Here is a 21,401-nt window from a genome sequence, read left to right on the forward strand (position 1 = left end):
AAATAGCCTAACAGAAATTTGCTACGATCCGCACTAACTTATTTTAATTATTACTTATTAACAATACTTCTTGGGACCAGAAGAAAGTTAGTTTTTTTTTTTTAACACATATAAAGTTTCAAATATGCATAAAATTAAAACCATTGCCTTAAATAGGAAATGCATTCATATTTAACTTTTAAAAATAATAAGAAATGTAATCCGATGTAATTAATATGGAATCGTGTGGCCTCTGCTGAATTCTCGATCTTGATATAGTGTGTTATGGCAGTAAAGGCAATATAAAAGCATTGCTGAATAGAATAGAAAATATCGCTAAACTGCACTCAAAGTCCGGTCAAAATGACTTTTGAGTCTCAGATTCATGTCGACGGGGAAATCTGATCAGGAGTTGAGAGAGTCAGTCAGTGCATCTTGCATGTGTGCTTTTGCGTCTGCTGTAGTCTGAGCCTACTTAACAAAGCCTTTAGACTAAAGCTGACTAAAGGGTTGTGTGAACTTTTTTTTTTTTGCGCTTCCCATTTAATCGTGAAAACAATGGAACACACTAGGTTTTTTTCATACAGTTGAAAAAAAAAAAAGTGGGTTTTAATTGTTTTGACATGTTTCACCACACAAAATCTAGAAAAATTTTTCAGCTGCATTTACCACTCATTCAAAATCACTCCTTAAAGGAGATACGTGGAACCTTTTATTTTAAATACGTTTGAGTGGATAGTATCTCCATCCTTGACTCTTGTATGCTGTGTAAATGGGAATAAAAAATGTATATGTTTGAGAGTTAAAATCGACTGCAAAGTTTGCATTCGAGCTGCCCTACTGAGGCAGCCAGCCCTGAGTGCGTGACGTCACAGCGGGAACTGGTTTTAAGGCCGAGGCCTTGGACAGCTACAGACCAAAGTCATATAAATAAATAAATTTATGGTGAAAGTAAGAAATCCCGTTACTGATTTGCTCAACTAAGACTGATTTGACTTCATTGATTGCGGGTTGACTCTCATTAAAACAGGATAGGTGTTCTAACTTGTGCAACATACATGTACATGCATGCGTTTTCACTGATAAAACATAAGGCTAATTAAATAATCAGATGAACTGAGACAATCACATTCTGAAGCAAATTAAATAATCTTATACCGGGAACTTCAACACACAATACAAGTTACATGTATTAATCTAAATGCAGGTAAACAATGAGTGTTGTTTTGTATCCAAATGAGAGTCGGAGCTTACCCGTCTGTGTTCTCGCTTCTTGAAGGCTGGCCTTGTGGCCGATTGTTTTGAAACAATCTGACTTTCAGTTGTTCGTTCAGTTCTCCGTTCATTCGCTTCTTTCATGTAAGGGTGAGATATTGCTGCTGAGGCGAGCATATGCGGCGGAGAAATCAGACGGCTGCTCCACTCATTCTCCATTTTCTCCATGCTGAGTACTCCGCCATTACTGCTCGGCTCAGGCAATTACTAAAACCCGGGACGGGACATCACCGGTTTTGGCAAGAACCGCAGGGAGGTTACTGCCTGAGTGATATGATGCCACGTCCTGTTCCATCTCGGGTTTTAGCAACAACCCTCTGCTCACTCTGGGAGAACTGGTGCAACTGAACCTACTTTCCTTTTCTTGTAGTTTTCCTTTAATTGTTGATACTGCACCCTCTTTCAATACGGGCTTATAGCCAACGCTGCTCAACAGATCAGAGGTTTTGTACGAGTCTTCAGTAAAATGTGCGGAGCAGAGGAGAGACCACTTCGTAGGCGCCCAATGTGCCCGTGAACAACTCGCAAAACGCATCCAAATCTTTGCAGTTTGAACATTCTTGGGCCGTAAATCCACCTTCTGTCGTGTTGCTGCACCTGCCAGCAACACATCTATGTGGCATGGCGATAAATTAGCTCAAAATGGAAGATCGGAGTTGCAGTCAGCTCCGTGTTTTAGTATAGCGGAAATGGTGATGAGACCGATAGCCTTCCTGCTGTGATGTTACGGACGTCAAGGTCATTTCACTCAGACCGCTACCTATATGAATCATTTTAATCATAAAAATTACTATTAGATTTATTGTTAACGCTTAAAACTATTCCTGTGCCATTCTTGAGGTCTCAAGGGATTTATAAACAAAAAAAGTGAGGCCATGGTTCTGCGTATCTCTCATTTAATTTTAGCCCTAAAAAATGATAAAGCTGAGCTCAGACACGAAGTAGAAATATGAAAGCTTTTTGTAATATTTATTGTTTAAAAGGCAAAACCTCATTTGCATATACTTTGTTTCATTTCGAAAAAAAGAATGAGTGCAATGTGCACAGACTCATCGTGCCTGTTCATTATGACTTTAATCAGTGTAAAATGGTGTGTCTTTAAACCACATGGCTGGGAGGAAGATAATTTATCTGGTGCACAAATTAATTTTCAACATCTTGAACCTGTTATGGTCTTGCCCTAATATCAGAATTAAAGACGCTTGTTTAAGGCTTGTGATTAGGCCCTTTAAAGAATTGGAAGATTTTTTTCAGCTTTTTTCTGATTTTGTCTCGGCCCTGTTCTGTGTTATTTTGTAATGTTTAATGTGGTAAGCTATAACGATGTTAGTTTATGCCGGCCTCTCTTAACATTCCTGTAACTGCTAGACAGGCATGGCTACCGTAAATACAATAACAAACAGGCATCAGGTTTAGAACTGGCCTGAAAAGCATTTTACAGGTTTTGACTTTTATACTTTAATGTTGGCTATTATATTTAATAATATATTGGTTTAATAATTAACCAATAATTAACCAGTTTTTACTACTTCCTACTTGTTTTCAAACATGTTCAAGTTCATTTTAATTATTTGTGTATATATATATATATATATTTGTGTGTGTGTGTGTGTGTGTGTGTGTATATATATATATATATATATATATATATATATATATATATATATATATATATATATATATATATATTTTTTTTTTTTTTTTTTTTTTTTCTATGATTATGGTTATTTAGTTTGTTTTGATTTTACTGTTCATTGTTCACACGTTCGAAATAAAGATTAAAAAAAAATTTGTATAAATGCGAAGGCGATTACAGGAAATCGCGTGCGCTGATTTAGTTGAGAGATTGGGATTATTTCTCAATCACTTCCAGCGATTTGGCAAAATGTCGGCCAAGCGCTTCGTCACTGTAAATGATAAATTATGAAAAAAAAATGCTGTTCCTAAAAGCACTAAAGATGCTACGAAGTTTGGTCTAAAACTATTCAAAAGTAAGGTGGAATGGTAATTTTCTTTTATCTGTTTCAAAACCAAGTATTTTACACAACTTTGCGTAGATAAGTGTGACAAGTCTGCGCGCGTTACGTTTGCATGCTGCTTTTGAATATTTATTTAAATGTTTTTTTAAAAAATATTTTTAATAATCACCGGTGTATTTATGCTAAAATAATTACCTGCCTCAGGGTCAATGAATATCGGTGAGTAATAACCTTGACTTTGTCTTGGTTGTTATACGCCGATATTCACCTCACCTTTGGCAAATAATTGTTAATTACAAGCATGTTGTCCATGCTCATTTGTAGTGTATGTGTGCCTGTGATAATCAGGTCGTAAAGCTCCAGTGCTCATCACGAAGGAGATGGTGGAGACCATGAAGGATGGTTCAGTAGTGGTGGATCTGGCTGCCGAGGCAGGGGGCAACATCGAGACCACTGTCCCTGGGCAGCTTGTAGTTCACAAAGTAAGTCTGATTTAAGGACAAAAAATTAGCGTCATGTATTTTTGGTTATAAATGGCTTGACTTGCACAGCACCATCTGCCTTGAGTAGGCTTGGGATGATTGCCGATAGGAATTGCCTATAAATTCCAACTATTACGATTGCTATCAAGTCAGACGATTTAAATGCAATTTATTGGGACAAAAACTCAGCTAAACCAGACCAGGAGGTGGCGCTGAAGCCATTTCAGTGGCAGTACAAGAATTGTGGGGGGGGATAAATAAAAATGCCTGGTAAACTAATATGACTTATGACACTGAATTTTTCTAACCAGACGAAATGTATGTAGTGCATTGTCCAGAAAGTACGCTTTGAAAGTGTGATATTTGTTCATATCTCGCAGGGCGTGACCCATATTGGCTTCACAGATCTTCCCAGTCGCCTTCCAACTCAGTCCAGTACCTTGTACTCCAACAACATCACCAAACTCATCCGTGCGATCAGCCCAGACAAGGAGAACTTCCACTTCGACGTAAAGGACACCTTCGACTACGGAACAATGGACCACGTCATCCGAGGTTCAATCGTCATGCAGGTACCCGCAAGCTGCCAGATGTTTAGCGTGCTTTCACACATGCACTGTTTAGTCTGTTTGAATGGAACCTGTGTGTTCTCCCTGTCTGTATGCTTCACACCAGTTGCACTCTGATCCAAGAGCATCTGAGTGAGGTGGTCTTGGTTCGTTTCCACGTGAACTCAAATAGCGAAAGAGTGATTTCACTGTGAATCATGTCAAACTGAGACAAATGAACCCAAAAGAATCAATTTTACTTTGATTCAGATTCCGCAAACGGACTAACAGGTGTGAAAGCGCTCATTAGTGTGCAGATTTGTTCGGTTCGTATAAATGTAGAACCGGTTCAGTTGAGGTAAGTAGGTTGCAATTCCTCTTAATCTCTATCTGTCTTTCTGTCTGTGTCCAGGATGGAAAAGTACTTTTCCCCGCACCGCAGCCCAATAACATCCCTGTGGCAGCGCCTCCCAAACCCAAAACCGTGCAGGAGCTGCAGAAAGAGAAGGCTGCTGCTGTCTCGCCCTTTACAACCACGCTCACCACTGCCAGTGTCTACACTGGAGGTAAAGCACAAGAGCAGCTCGACCTCTCCCTCCATCCCTCTTTCCTTCTCCTCTTTCCTTTAGCTAGCTGCTGGGGTGGTCTTGGAGTTATGATTCTTTTTTTTTTTTTCTCTCTTCAGCATAACTGTAGACTTTTTTTTTTTTTTTTCCTGACAAACTAAAATAAAATTATCTTCCCAATTACTTTTTGTTCCAGTCGCTCGTTCGTGCCACTCGCTAATATCGGAAGAGGTCGACTTATTTTCCTTCTTATTGGCACTCGGTATCCGATAACCCCTAAAATCCGGGCAAATGGATTCTATTGGTTGCAGGCAGGCGAGCAGCACTTGTGTGAGGAGAGGTAGTATCTGGCCTTGGATAAAAGTGTGCACTTCCTCACTCAGACGACCCACAACAGCCTGCTGATAAACAAACACGCAAATTCATCTTCCTGCTCTTTCATGGTTTGTGTAATCAGCCTGCTATCTGGACAGACCTTGGTTCAGGAATTAGAATTTGACATTTAGTGAATTAACCGGCTTCTTTGTCTTTCTCTGTCTTGGCGCACACACACACACACACACACACACACACACACACGGTCCTACTTAACCCCTCTGTTCCCTCCTAAATACCAGGAAACTGGGAATAATAAGAGGGAAGGTATGCTAAAGCCCCTCAAAGCCACCCTCTCAGAGTGCCTCAGGGGAGCTCGTTCACACGTCCTGTTTCTGCCTGCTGTGGTTCACCAGGGTCCCGTAGTGTGGGTGGTGCATGAGCTGGAGTTTTTTGGAGTATCATAATTGCATGGCTTTTTAAAAATGAAGTTACAGTCAATTCTGTTAACTATGGTATTTGGTGCTTGGGTCAAATCTATTCCCATATGATTTGTGACCTCACAAACACGCTCCAGAGCTTGAAACAATTACGCAAATGATCAGAGGATAATACTGAAATGCAAAATTAATCACTGAGAAATTAGCGATTCCGCGACTACTGTGCATTAGTTTGCTCGCAGTTAATTATCCAGCCAGCTATTAGAGATGGCAGGAGGACTAGTTTGCTTGTTATTGTTTGTATATTCGTATATCTTTACATGTTTAATGAGGATAACGATATAAAAATGTCCCTAGTTTTTAATAATTGGAAATAAATCCATTTTAGGCATTTTATATAATTATTGTAATGGTTTCAAGCTGAAATATTAACACAAGGTCTGCATGTTTGTGTTTTCAGGTTTTGCTACGTTGCTCGGACTTGGACTCTGCGCACCTAATGCTGCTTTCACGCAGATGGTGACGACCTTTGGCCTGGCAGGAATTGTGGGATACCATACTGTATGGGGGGTCACGCCCGCCCTCCATTCTCCTCTCATGTCTGTGACAAATGCCATCTCTGGTGAGCGTGCCCCACACACTAACTTCAGTTAATATAATGACTACTGAAAAGACTTAGTGATTTGAGTGGCTGTTAGTTTGCAGCATCTAAAATGTCGGGTTTTTTTTTTTCTTCTTCTCCTCCCCTCCGTTCTCTTTGCAGAAGATCCACAAATGCAACGTGAACATTTTACTTGTACAAAATGATAGTAGTATTTGCAAAAAAATATACCGAGTGCAAAATTTCATTTCATTTTTATTCGGAATCACCATTAGCACTTTTTATAATCAAGGTGTCCAATCTTCTCGCATCACAACATCAAACAAATCATACATATACATACAATACACATACACAGTACATTACAACATGGAATACACTACAACCCAAACACACAATAGTTCACATATTTGAATCAAGTACAACCCCGATTCCAAAAAAGTTGGGACAAAGTACAAATTGTAAATAAAAACGGAATGCAATGATGTGGAAGTTTCAAAAGTCCATATTTTATTCAGAATAGAACATAGATGACTTATCAAATGTTTAAACTGAGAAAATGTATCATTTAAAGAGAAAAATTAGGTGATTTTTAAATTTCATGACAACAACAAATCTCAAAAAAGTTGGGACAAGGCCATGTTTACCACTGTGAGACATCCCCTTTTCTCTTTACAACAGTCTGTAAACGTTTGGGGACTGAGGAGACAAGTAGCTCAAGTTTAGGGATAGGAATGTTAACCCATTCTTGTCTAATGTAGGATTCTAGTTGCTCAACTGTCTTAGGTCTTTTTTGTCCTATCTTCCGTTTTATGATGTGCCAAATGTTTTCTATGGGTGAAAGATCTGGACTGCAGGCTGGCCAGTTCAGTACCCGGACCCTTCTTCTACGCAGCCATGATGCTGTAATTGATGCAGTATGTGTTTTGGCATTGTCATGTTGGAAAATGCAAGGTCTTCCCTGAAAGAGACATCGTCTGGATGGGAGCATATGTTGCTCTAGAACCTGGATATACAGTGGTGGGCAAAAGTTTACATACCCCAACAGAATGTTTCGTTTCTTGCCTATTTCTAAGAGAAATTGAATTATAATACACAAAAACCTTTATTTCACTTGTGGTTAATGGTTGGCTGAAGCTATTTGTTGCATTCATTACTGCGTTTACTCTTTGAAAACCATGAAAACAACAAAAACTACCTAAATGACCCTGATCAAAAGTTTACATACCCCTGTGAATTGGCCTGAAAACCTGTACACAATTTGACATAAACAGGACTGAATGGCAATTAAAGGCAACTACCTTCACCTGTGATCTGTTTTCTTCTAATTAGTGGGTGAAAATAAAAGTCAGTAAATTGCTGGACTTTTGAGAGAACCTTTTATCCCTCATCCAGTGCTGCGCGTCATCTTTGAGATTGAGCCATGGGAAAATCAAAGGAATTGTCAAAGGACCTGCGTGAAAAGGTAGTTGAACTTTATAAATCAGGGAAGGGATATAAGAAAATATCAAAGCAATTAAAAATGTCAGTCAGCACTGTTCAAACAATCAAGAAGTGGAAAGTCAGGGGCTCTGTAGACACCAAAGCCCGTTCAGGTAGACCAAGAAAAATTTCACCCACCACTGCTAGAAGAATTGTGCGTGATGTAAAGAAGAAGCCCCAAATAACATCTGGTGAACTTCGAGATTCTCTGAAACAAGTTGATGTGGATGTTTCAAAGAGTACAATTAGGAGACTCTTGAGAAGAAATGGGCTGCATGGGAGATTTGCCAGAAGAAAGCCCCTTCTACGCAAATGCCACAAAGAAGCCCGTCTACGATATGCCGGACTGCACAGAGACACACCCCAAACCTTTTGGCAAAAAATTGTGTGGAGTGATGAGACCAAAATTGAACTTTTTGGGCACAACACTAAACGCTACATCTGGCGAGGAATCAAGGCCTATGATGAAAAGTACACCATTCCCACAGTGAAACATGGTGGTGGATCTCTGATGTTTTGGGGATGTGTGAACTACAAAGGCACTGGAAATTTGGTAAGAGTTGATGGCAGGATGAATGCAGTCACTTATCAAAAAATACTGGAGGAAAATCTACACGCCTCAGCCCGGAAGCTGCGCATAGGACGAACTTGGACATTCCAGCACGACAATGATCCAAACACAAGGCCAAATCAACTTGTCAGTGGCTACAACAGCATAAAGTGACGGTCTTAGAGTGGCCATCTCAGTCTCCTGACCTCAACATTATTGAGCCACTCTGGGGAGACCTCAAACGTGCAGTCCATGCAAGACAGCCCCAGACTTTACAGGAACTGGAGGCTTTTTGCCAAGAAGAATGGGCAGCTTTACCATCTGAAAAGATAAAGAGACTCATTGACAACTATCACAAAAGACTTCAAGCTGTTATTGATGTTAAAGGGGGAAATACACAGTATTAAGAATTGGGGTATGTAAACTTTTGATCAGGGTCATTTGTGTAGTTTTTTTTGTTGTCAGAATGGTTTAAAAAGAGTTAACATTTTCTTGACAATAAATGGCTTCAGCCAACCATTAACCACAAGTGAAATGAAGGTTTTTGTGTATTATTCAGTTTCTCTTAGAAATAGGCAAGAAACGAAACATTCTGTTGGGGTATGTAAACTTTTGCCCACCACTGTACCTTTCAGCATTGATGGTGTCTTTCCAGATGTGTAAGCTGCCCATGCCACACGCACTAATGCAACCCCATACCATCAGAGATGCAGGCTTCTGAACTGAGCGCCGATAACAGCTTGGGTCATCCTTCTCTTCTTTAGTCCGAATGACACGCCGTCCCTGATTTCCATAAAGAACTTCAAATTTTGATTCGTCTGACCACAGAACAGTTTTCCACTTTGCCACAGTCCATTTTAAATGAGCCTTGGCCCAGAGAAGACGTCTGCGCTTCTGGATCATGTTTAGATACGGCTTCTTCTTTGAACTATAGAGTTTTAGCTGGCAACAGCAGATGGCACGGTGAATTATGTTCACAGATAATGTTCTCTGGAAATATTCCTGAGCCCATTTTGTGATTTCCAGTACAGAAGCATGCCTGTATGTGATGCAGTGCCGTCTAAGGGCCCAAAGATCACGGGCACCCAGTATGGTTTTCTGGCCTTGACCCTTACGCACAGAGATTCTTCCAGATTCTCTGAATCTTTTGATGATATTATGCACTGTAGATGATGATATGTTCAAACTCTTTGCAATTTTACACTGTCGAACTCCTTTCTGATATTGCGCCACTATTTGTCGGCGCAGAATTAGGGGGATTGGTGATCCTCTTCCCATCTTTACTTCTGAGAGTCGCTGCCACTCCAAGATGCTCTTTTTATACCCAGTCATGTTAATGACCTATTGCCAATTGACCTAATGAGTTGCAGTTTGGTCCTCCAGCTGTTCCTTTTTTGTACCTTTTAACTTTTCCAGCCTTTTATTGCCTCTGTCCCAACTTTAAGATGTGTTGCTGTCATGAAATTTCAAATGAGCCAATATTTGGCATGAAATTTCAAAATGTCTCACTTTCAACATTTGATATGTTGTCTATGTTCTATTGTGAATACAATATCAGATTTTGAGATTTGTAAATTATTACATTCGGTTTTTATTTACAATTTGTACTTTGTCCCAACTTTTTTGGAATTGGGGTTGTACAATAAAAATTCATAAATCTGTTCATTTCTAATATACATTACCATGGGTTTCTATCCACTTTCCATATTACCTTTTCTCCAATTCAAATAATAAAAAAAACAAACACCACCAAAAGAGAGAAGTCTGAGAGTGACCCGAGAATGCAGACACCCAGCCCCCAACAAGTTAATATGTGCAAAACAAAAAATACGAAATACAGGTGTGAAAAATAGAAAACATTTTAGTTTGAAACATACCAAAATACAAAATTTAGTGACCACTGGCATCAATGGTGCTTGGCTGTGGGTCGTCTACGTCGTCATCAGCTGTTGCAGCGCTCGGGCTGGCGGGAGGATTTGCTCGTTTCATAAACCAGGAGCTGGGGCGGAAACTGTCGTATGCAGCGAGAGGCTGGATGCTGGGTGGGGCCAGGAGCTGGGGCGGAAACTGTCGTACGCTCAGCTAGCTCAGCTGGGAAACACTTGCCAGTCATAACCAGATGGTCGTAAAGTCGATCGGTTATAAGTTGCATAGGTCGTAAGTCGTCGACTACCTGTATTTTTATCTATATTTTATAAATATTTACATATTTTTTGGGGGGGTAATCGTTATCTGTTTTTACAAGTAAGGTAAGAGAGAAACGGCATTTCGATTCTCCTATATGTCCTGGATGTATAGTGAATTGACAATTAAAAAAAAAAACTTTTTGAATCTTGATTTACAATTGAACAGAGTCGAGAAGAATCTTGGAACAAACAGCAGTGAAGAAATCAGAATTTTCCGTCGATTTAGAAGCCGAACACAGAACGACACAGCGTTTTACATCACAGCGTTAGTTAGAGCAGAGCCGCGTCTAGCTTTTGAAGAGACCAGGGGTAAGTTAAGTTTTTCTGGGGCTTGGATTTTTTAATGGAGATTGGCATCGATAGGTTGGGGAGGTGAATTCTAACTTTACAAGGTAATATTATCACCCACACACACCCAAAGGTTATGACCTCTTTATTAGTGATTTTTGCACCGCTCTTTTTAAATTTATGTCATTCGCTTCAGTTTCTGGTTCCTTATTATGAAGTGATGATCAACACCCATAATGTCTCCGGAAACTGAAGCATGTGTCAATTGACTTAATATAACTAGTAAAATTTATCAGCTTAATAAAAATGCACAGTATATAATTTCTCATTGACGTATCTCACCTTGAGGATCACAAAGACACATTCTAAGCTACATTGTTTATATTACAACATTCAAAATCCAAATTGACCGCCAAGTCGGTTGTTTTTCTATTAATCTTTCTTTTTTGAGGGTGAAAATACCCTGGGGGAGAAAGCCCCAAGTGATGGGGCCGAACGACGCCACAGCGTTATCCACAGGAACTTGCCACGCCGCCCAAAATGTAGCTCATTTCAGTTGCTTGTTGGCTGACAGCACTTTCACTTTGGCGTGTTTATTTAAACCAACCCTTGTATTACTTACACTGTCCGATGTGGTCGGGGCTCTGAGTGGGTCTCCTCCATGCCTGTTCCGGCCCTTAAAGGAACAGTCCACCGTACTTCCATAATGAAATATGCTCTTATCTGAATTGAGACGAGCTGCTCCGTACCTCTCCGAGCTTTGCGCGACCTCCCAGTCAGTCAGACGCAGTCAGACGCGCTGTCACTCCTGTTAGCAATGTAGCTAGGCTCAGCATGGCCAATGGTATTTTTTGGGGCTGTAGTTAGATGCGACCAAACTCTTCCGCATTTTTCCTGTTTACATAGGTTTATATGACCAGTGACATGAAACAAGTTCAGTTACACAAATTGAAACGTAGCGATTTTCTATGCTATGGAAAGTCCGCACTATAATGACAGGCGTACTAACACCTTCTGCGCGCTTCGGCAGCACATTGATATCTGAGCTCCGTATCAATGCGCTGCAGAAGCGCGCAGAAGGTGTTAGTACGCCTGTCGTTATAGTGCGGACTTTCCATAGCATAGAAAATCGCCATGTTTCAATTTGTGTAACTGAACTTGTTTCATATCACTGGTCATATAAACCTATGTAAACAGGAAAAACGCGGAAGAGTTTGGTCGCATCTAACTACAGCCCCAAAAAATACCATTGGCCATACTGAGCCTAGCTACATTGCTAACAGGAGTGACAGCGCGTCTGACTGACTGGGAGGTCGCGCAAAGCTCGGAGAGGTACGGAGCAGCTCGTCTCAATTCAGCTAAGAGCATATTTCATTATGGAAGTACGGTGGACTGTTCCTTTAAATCATCTTCAGTGCTGGATGAAGCTCACCCAAAAGAACTTCTCCAGCTTAGACTGCGCCATTGTTCGGTTCACGCAGAGATAATGACACCACCACACCAGGCTGATTAAGACGCACTGTGATTGGTCAACAGTGCCAATGTTAATTGGTAACATCTCCTGTTAATGTGGGAAAATTTTTTTTAAAATTAGCCACAAGCTTATTGTTTACACTCTGGCCTCCTGCCATCTCTTCACTGGGGGTTGGATTTCAGCAAACGTAGGGGTTTGTGGATGGGTTTTCTAGAAAAGCTGACTCATGATGATGATCATGATGACACATGCGTTCATCAGTGTGACAACTGCTAGTAATTTTCTCTTCAAGTGCCAGCGGGAACCCTGAATTCTTGTTAATGTGGAAATTTCTTTTGCAGATATAAACTGTAAAACTCGAGGTACCCCAGGGTGCACCCGCAAATCAGAATTGGCGTTTCAAAATTTTTTCTCTCCGTCCCTTTCTTTCTGTCTCTTGGACATTCTTACTAAAGTGTAGCTGGAAAATAATTTGGGATAGTCTCTCTTGAATTTACTTCGTCACTTATGGGAAAGCAATTAACATTTGTTAATGACTCAGCCCATACTATTCTTTATCTAATTAAATTACCTTTAAATGAAGAACTAATGCCGCTTTTCCACTACCAACGCGGCTGAGTTGGGCTGAGCCGTGCCGTGCTGAGTGGGGCTGTTGGGGTTGCATTTCGACTACAACCGCGCTGAACCGTGCTGGCTGGAAGTGGGTGGACACATTGGGTGGAGTTAGCGAAAGTGGGTGGACGTCACGTGATGTCGTTAGGCGGCGCAAACAGTGACATCAGTGATCTTTTAAGCGGTAGTCTCACGACCCGGATAGTAAACAACAAACATGGAGGACATGGAGTCGTTAGTGTTGCTGGTCTTGGTGCTGTGGCTTGTTGTCACCGACAACGCCAACAGATACTGGCAAGAGCGTATAGATGAGGCAAGGCGCGTAAGGCTTCAGAAATTCTCGTAATTCGTAATTCTTCTTCTTCCGGGTTTACGGTGTTTACAGATCCCAGCATGCTCGCGGGGCTTGTGTGGGCATGTGAGGACACTCCTTCTCACCAAAAAGTGCACAAGGGAGTGTCTGCTCACGCCCCTAGCCCCACTTGGCTCGGTTTGGCTCGCTTCAGCCCCACTCCAAAACCGTGCGAGTTTTGGGTGCTGAGTAGGGCTGAAGCGAGCTGAATCGTGCTGCTCTGAGGTAGTCGAAACGCGAGCCGTGTCGGGCTGAAGTGAGCTGAAAAAGGGTAGTGGAAAAGGGCCATAAGTGATCTCTACCACTCAGATGTCAGTTGTTTCCCGGTGATAACCCTGCATCTTTCTGTCACCAGAAGCACAGCTGACTGTCGACAGCAGCTCAAACATGTACAGCATAACTCCAGAAACACACAGCATCTTGTCTAGGATATTGTCCTGGTTAATAAAGCGCGATCAACTCCTCTACTTGGTCTAAGCGTGTATAATTACTGAAATTTTTGGCTGAATCATAGCTTTAAGCTAAAAGTGGATTAAGCATAAGTCTGCGTAGATGCGATTACATGGTATAGGGTGTCTTCCACAGCCAGGACATTTCATTAAACTTTTGTCTCGTTTGTCTTGGCTGGCTGAGGGACTCGGAAACGTTTCATTCGTTTAATGAGTCCTTAGTGGCCTGTATTAAAGAGCCTGTGAGTTGTAAATTGCTGAATGAGACCATGGAGGCATCCACTCAAGCAATTAGCTCTCTCAAAATGCTGCACAGCTCCCGTGAAATTGCTTATTACCTTTCCACAGCACTCCTGCCCCCGTCTATGAAGGTGTTCTCCTTGTCACATTGTGAACTCTGTAGCTGCTGTTCTCTACGTACCTGGAAAATAGCATGAGCCCAGAGTAATGGTCTCTGTATCCGAGTGAGTGAGACGTTAGGACACCTGTGTGGAATTTCTTGCCTGTGAAGGTGTAAGAACAATATGCTGTGGGATGAATAGCAGTGTTCCATTTAACCAGAATAGAGCTCAATCCAGACTCTTTAATCTACCTGAGACCAGTGAAATCAGGATGACCCAATGTCTCGGGCCCTCGAAATGACCTTTTGGAACGTCTCAAGAATGCGTCAGGCTGAGTCCTGGAGCCACATGAAGCTACATGATTGTGAAGTAGTGCTGTATTCAATGACTTGACCATTTCTTGGCTGCTCCTAGAGTCACCATGTTGTCGCAACTAATGATGCCTTGTAGATGTTTGAGAAGGAAACTTCATCCAGGTATTGAGTGCTTCATGTGAGCTCCAGTTTCGATTCTGTTTCTTAATGTCTATCCCCCCCACCCCACCCCAAATGTGTCCTCGAATGCGTTTTCCTTTGATGAAAGGTTTTATTACAGATGTCCAGAGGCGTGTGTGTGAGAGAATGAACGTGGATGCGTGCCTGTGTAGGTTTACAGTTCGTCTGCAGTGTTTCCTGCAGCATGGAGGTAGCGTGCGTTCAGGTTCCGTGCGTCGGCCTGCGATCAATTGTTCCCCTGGAATTATAAAGTGAGAGGAAATGCTCAACAACCGTTGCGTACTTCATTGACTCAAGAGACCCCCTGACCACCTAAAGGCCACTTTAGTGTTTTTGGTCAGTCAGCAGTCCCTTCAACCACAGAAGCATTCGAAAACGATTAGAGAGGTGATGCTTATCAAGAGTCCAGCCCCAGGAGGCATGTCAACTCGATCACTTGGGTTGTTTAAGGTTGTTAACTTGTTTTGAATGTGGTTCATTCTTAAGTCACAGACTGTGATATAAAAAAAAAAAAATTATGGAAATATGCAGATTCACTTATGTAGCAAATCGGATGTGCATTTTATTTGACCCCTCAAGGGGTTGATCCCCCCCCCCCCCCCCCCCCCCCCCCCGCTGTCCTGTTTCCTTCCTCTACAATCTCTTTGATCCTCTCGTGTGTGTGTGTGTGTGTGTGTGTGTGTAGGTCTGACTGCTGTCGGTGGGCTCTCGCTGATGGGTGGAGGATATGCCCCGACCAACACAGCAGAAACTCTGGCTGTGCTTGCCGCCTTCATCTCCTCGGTCAACATTGCTGGTGAGAACAAAACTCTGCACACGCGACCGATTGTGTGCTTAGGAAACACGTAAGGCTGTTTTACGAACAGGTTTATTTCTAAAACTTCAATTTATCAACGCCCAGTCAACCTCAGATTTCGAAGCCTCAATGACAACGGAGGAAAAGCTGGGCGGACTTTTAGCAGGAGGGGTTTCCATGCTGCATGATCGAAGACGAAGGAAGACGGTGATATAGGAACGAAGATCCCTCAACAATAGGGCCATGACAGTTTGAAATGTTCACATATGATGGCAGTTTTATAAAATATCAAATCCCTAACGTGTCTCCGAATATCTTAATGATGTACGTGCGGTTATCATTGCTAAAAATTCCTTCACTGCTACATACACTTCATTTTAATACAGACTAATCATTTTGAGCTTTATTATCAGTGCTTGTTGTAGGGGGTGTGGCTACGCCAGATGTGCTTCATTAGGTCACATGACTCGAACAGTGTGAAAGTTCTATCTTACGACCTAGAACATCACCAAAAAAAAGCCCAGAAGTGTTATTACTCTACACCCTTTTAAACATTGTGTTCTGAGTTTTAAACTGTGTACCTAGGTTCAGTTTGCTTTTAGTGTGAGCTTGCTTTTAGAAAAGAGTGAGCGTTTCCTGGAGTACAGTGATGCTTGAAAGTTTGAGTTTGAAGTGAATTTTCTATATTTCTGCATGAATATGATCTAAAACATCAGATTTTCACACAAGTCCTAAAAGTAGATAAAGAGAACCCAGTTAAATGAGACAAAAATATTATACTTGGTCATTTATTTATTGAGGAAAATGATCCAATATTACATATGTGAGTGGCAAAAGTATGTAAACCTTTGCTTTCAGTATCTGGTGTGACCTCCTTGTGCAGTAATGACTGCAACTAAACGTTTCCGGTAACTGTTGATCAGTTCTGCACACCGGCTTGGAGGAATTTTAGCCCATTCCTCCGTACAGAACAGCTTCAACTCTGGGATGTTGGTGGGTTTCCTCACATGAACTGCTCACTTCAGGTCCTTCCACAACATTTCGATTGGATTAAGGTCAGGACTTTGACTTGGCCATTCCAAAACATTAACTTTATTCTTCTTTAACTGTTCTTTGGTAGAACGACTTGTGTGCTTAGGGTCGTTGTCTTGCTGCATGACCCACCTTCTCTTGAGATTCAGTTCATGGACAGATGTCCTGACATTTTCCTTTAGAATTTGCTGGTATAATTCAGAATTCATTGTTCCATCAATGATAGCAAGCCGTCCTGGCCCAGATGCAGCAAAACAGGCCCAAACCATGATACTACCACCACCATGTTTCACAGACGGGACAAGGTTCTTATGCTGGAATGCAGTGTTTTCCTTTCTCCAAACGTAACGCTTCTCATTTAAACCAAAAAGTTCTATTTTGGTCTCATCCATCCACAAAACAATTTTCCAATAGCCTTCTGGCTTGTCCATGAGATCTTTAGCAAACTGCAGATGAGCAGCAATGTTCTTTTTGGAGAGCAGTGGCTTTCTCCTTGCAACCCTGCCATGCACACCATTGTTGTTCAGTGTTCTCCTGATGGTGGACTCACGAATATTAACATTAGCCAATGTGAGAGAGGCCTTCAGTTGCTTAGAAGTTACCCTGGGGTCCTTTGTGACCTCGCCGACTATTACACACCTTGTTCTTGGAGTGATCTTTGTTGGTCGACCACTCCTGGGGAGGGTAACAATGGTCTTGAATTTCCTCCATTTGTACACAATCTGTCTGACTGTGGATTGGTGGAGTCCAAACTCTTTAGAGATGGTTTTGTAATCTTTTCCAGCCTGATGAGCATCAACAACGCTTTTTCTGAGGTCCTCAGAAATCTCCTTTGTTCGTGCCATGATACACTCCACAAACGTGTTGTGAAGATCAGACTTTGATAGATCCCTGTTCTTTAAATAAAACAGGGTGCCCACTCACACCTGATTTGTCATCCCATTGACTGAAAACACCTGACTCGAATTTCAACTTCAAATTAATTAATGCTAATCCTAGAGGTTCACATACTTTTGCCACTCACAGATATGTAATATTGGATCATTTTCCTCAATAAATAAATGACCCAGTATAATATTGTCTCATTTGTTTAACTGGGTTCTCTTTATCTACTTTTAGAACTTGTGTGAAAATCTAATGTTTTAGGTCATATTTATGCAGAAAACTCTAAAGGGTTCACAAACTTTCAAGCACCACTGTATCTTTTTTTAAAAAAAAAAAAATACTGAATAATTTTATAGAAGGTAAAATCTTTCCAGATGTGTGCATGCGCTTTCCTTAAAAAATGGAAACTGACAATGGATTTAGACAGCATTTTAAAATCCCAGTATTAACTACAGTAACTCCATTACCCCACCTCCTCATCTACAACTAATCCAGTGTGAGTCACGTTGTTATAAAGAATGAGTGACTGTGATGCAAAATGGTGCACTGAGCATAAAAAGGCAATTCTTTTTAATTGGTATTTAGAAAATTAACAAATCAGTGGTGAGGTAGTCATCTGATCATACACAACACATGACTAACTGTGAAACCGTGACACCATAACAAGACTAGTCAGCAAGAATCCCTTCCTGATCATGTCGTCATTAAGTGCTGAAGTAAAGCAGCTTCTCAAATGGGCATCCTTTTCGACAGCATTTACTCCCAGATAAAGACTGTCCTTTTTGGAAGGCTGCTTTTATTGCATCCTTTTTTCCATAATAAATAAATCGCCATAAATCTGTTCCCCCGACCCAGTTTTTGTTAGTTTTGACAAATGTTATTCGGTTTAGATCTTCAGACATACCGACCTTCAAGCATTTTGCATAGGAGGCCCGCTTTTTAACACTGGCGTACACTGCTGTCTCGCCAAAATATGCCAGAAGAGTTTTCAGTCATTCTGTTTCAGTAAAGGGAATTAGAATTGCTTCAAATGGAGTCAAGGTCGCAGCAAGGTCAAATGTCTGAAAGGGTTAGACATGTTAGTGATGTAGACATCCCTGTCGAAGTCCTTTTACATTAAGGGCGCTTTCACACCGCTAGTTCGGTTATTTGGTCCGCACCAGGCAGTAAAATTGTTACATTGTTTCATACAGACTGCGTGTGGTCCGCGTTCACACATGCAAACGAACCAAATTGGTCTGAATGACGTTTCGTCATCTTTCGGTAGAAATAAGCGCCAATTTGGACTTTCACAATGGAGCGACACGTTCGCGCACACTTTCTTGCGCTGGTCCTTGCTTTTTATATCGTCAATATTACCAGTTTCTGGCAAAATATCCAGTTCCGGAATGAGTCGCGGCTGCAGCTGGAGAACAATCTTCGGATATACTGGATTCGCCGAAGGTGTATAGCGCGTCATTTCAGGCAGAGGAGACGTGCTATTTTCACCAATGCTGTCCTGCTGATGAGACAAGCACCTTTCCAAAGACCCACAGATACCCCTTTTCCACCAAATCAGTTCCAGGGCTGGTTCGGAGCTGGTGCTGGTTCACAACTCGTTCAACTTGCGAGCCAGCTGAGAACCAGCTTGCTTTTCCATCGCTCGCGGTGCTAAGAGAAGACACGTCAGTTACGTCGCTGTATACGTCAGTTACGTCGATACGTTTGCATAAACCTTGGCGCGAATATCGAAGCAAAAACAACGCGGAAGAAGCAGCAGCAGCAACAACAACAATAATAATAATGGATGACTTCGCGTTTGTACAGCTGCTGCTTCTCATCGCTTAAAAATGGCGATCTTTCGCGGTCTTGTTATTGTTGTCGGTCTTAACAACTCCGCCCCCCCGCTGACGTAAGCGGTTCTTTCCTCTGGCCCAGCAGAGAGTTGGTGCTAGCCTGGAACCGGTTTTTCTGGCCCCAGAGCCAGTTCTTTGTGAGTGGAAACAGAAAACCCGGTTCCAAACTAAGCACTGGCCCCGAACCAGCCCTGGAACTGCTTTGGTGGAAAAGGGGCAAAAGTAGGCTATAGTCTGTTAGCCTGACAAGCCAGCCGGCTTTTACTGTAGAATCTGTTATGCTGTAGGTTAATACAGGGCAATCTGAATTTCCCACTGACAGAAAGCTGACAGAGCTGGAGCACGCGCGTGTGCCTGATGCCGCTGTTTACAGGAAGTTATAATGATCACATTGTGTAGATGCTCACATCATTATCTTTATAGTTATTAAAATAGTTACTATTCTTAGTGTGGGCAGCCTTTTACATTATATCCAGTGTAGACACACCCCACTTTTCAGTGAAAAAATGTGCATATTATACACCGGTTTTAACAGTAGCCTATGTTGTAATAACACAGGAATGGGTTTAAATGTTTTGTTGTTAAATAATAATAAATAACATGTATAATAAATAACAATAATCAAATGCAGAGGCTGTAATTCAATATGTTATAACAAATGAATAGTTCGTTTAGACCCGAGTTGGTCCAGGTTCACGTTCTCACCAGAGGTTGACATTTGGTGCGGAATCAAGCGGGCCGAGACCACCCCTTTTTGGAGGTCTCGGTCCGCTTGATTTAGTGTGCACCCGAGTGCGATTGATGCTTTCACACCGACGAAAACGAACCGAACTAAGAGCTTTTGGTTCGAATGGACTGTTCAGTGCGCACCAACTGCTGTTGGTGTGAAAGCACCCTAAGTCCTACTTAACACGTTAGAACGAGTGCATTTATATAAACTCAGCTTCACTATTCTCAGAGCTGCAGTTATATAAAATGATTCAACCCTTTCTGACCAATCAGAATCCAGAATTGAACAGTGTTCTGGGATAAAGTAGAAAAGTTGTTAGTACAGATCTACTTTGAAATTTTGACTGGAGGTTTAGCTGTGTGTTACAGGAAGCATTGTGTCCGATTGGTTACTGCCGTGTGCTGGTCTGCTCCCTGAGCTCTGACCTCTGACTGACCTGAACCTTGCGTTCATTAGACAAGCTGCCACTTCCACTGCTTGCAGATGTGGGGGGGGAGAATTCAGACTGAGCTCACACCTGATGCAGGAAATATGAGAGGCTATGTTTGTGCTTCAAAGAGCCCCGGCCTTGTCGTAAATCACTCTCAAAATCCTTTTTAAAATCGGCGGGAAGCCAGAATACAGCAAATACTTAATCCAATACGGCTTCTCGCCCTGGTGCTGTTGCAGTTGTCTGGTGAGGACAGAGACGCGGGTCTTTTATTTAAAGGAAACTTAACTTTCCGTTTTTCCCAAGCACTTTGTGTCACACTGCCATAACGGCTTATTACTCTGACTGATGTCTGTCCTGTTTATGTTCCAGCTCACATAAAGTGTCTGAATTTCCATATTTATTTTGTCTAAATGCAGGTGTTTAATTTCAGTTTAAAGGTGGATTCCCCCCCCACTTTCATACTTTACACAGCGTTTCATTCCACAGTCAAAGCCACAAGCCATAAACCATCAGAGCAAGAAATGCAAACATTTTTTTGCTCCCCCCTGTTCCCTCCTCTCCTAAATTTTTATTGTTACAAGTGCTCGCAAAGGGAAAAAATAACAATACCCTCTCCAATTCACTTTCAGTAAAAAGGCTTGGAATTTATTGCAGAACCTGTTTCATTAATGACCGCCATGATCACGGCTTGATCCTTTTCTAGACGCTTGGGATGTGTGTCTTAGTCAACAAGGCTTTCATTTGAATAGCAAAGGCCTTCCTAAGTAAATCAGTTCACAGATTTTTTTTTTTTTTTTTTTTTTAACATCAGGCCATTTTGCTTGAGCTGACTAAACCCACTACACCCTTCATAAATCCTTTAATGTGAAATTCACTCGCTGTTTAGGATTTCCTGATCAAAGTATGAGCCATAGCATGAGTAATGCTTAACTTATTTGATATTTACCCCAGTGTAATTAGCAGAATGTGAGCCAACACCATGCAACACTGTAAACTGAAATCCTGTGCGTTTGTGTATGTGTACCTCGCTGCAGGTGGTTTCCTGGTCACTCAGCGGATGTTGGATATGTTCAAGCGTCCCACAGACCCCCCGGAGTACAACTACCTGTACCTGGTCCCAGCTGGCGCCTTCGTGGGAGGCTATGGAGCAGCTCTGTACAGCGGCTACAACATAGAGCAGGTCAGATTAGCTCCAAGTCAGAGCTTAAACTTGACCTTTAAATAAAATAAATATGGCTGGACATCCACGTGTAGGTGGATTTTTTTTTTTTTTTATT

General features: G+C 41.7%; 1 protein-coding gene across 4 annotated transcripts in view; it reads left to right on the forward strand.

Moving 5' to 3' along the window:
• The window catches only part of nnt (nicotinamide nucleotide transhydrogenase), a 113,700-nt gene that overhangs the window by 55,578 nt on the left and 36,721 nt on the right, over nucleotides 1-21,401 (forward strand). For all 4 annotated transcript variants that reach the window (XM_060935953.1, XM_060935955.1, XM_060935951.1 and 1 more), the window contains exons 8-13: nucleotides 3,582-3,715; nucleotides 4,096-4,287; nucleotides 4,676-4,829; nucleotides 6,045-6,206; nucleotides 15,099-15,209; nucleotides 21,159-21,304. In XM_060935953.1, the coding sequence (XP_060791936.1) occupies nucleotides 3,582-3,715; nucleotides 4,096-4,287; nucleotides 4,676-4,829; nucleotides 6,045-6,206; nucleotides 15,099-15,209; nucleotides 21,159-21,304 (899 nt within the window). The remainder of the gene's footprint in view (nucleotides 1-3,581; nucleotides 3,716-4,095; nucleotides 4,288-4,675; nucleotides 4,830-6,044; nucleotides 6,207-15,098; nucleotides 15,210-21,158; nucleotides 21,305-21,401) is intronic.

This window comes from Neoarius graeffei, chromosome 12, assembly GCF_027579695.1.
Source record: "Neoarius graeffei isolate fNeoGra1 chromosome 12, fNeoGra1.pri, whole genome shotgun sequence".
NCBI classification, from domain to species: domain Eukaryota; kingdom Metazoa; phylum Chordata; class Actinopteri; order Siluriformes; family Ariidae; genus Neoarius; species Neoarius graeffei.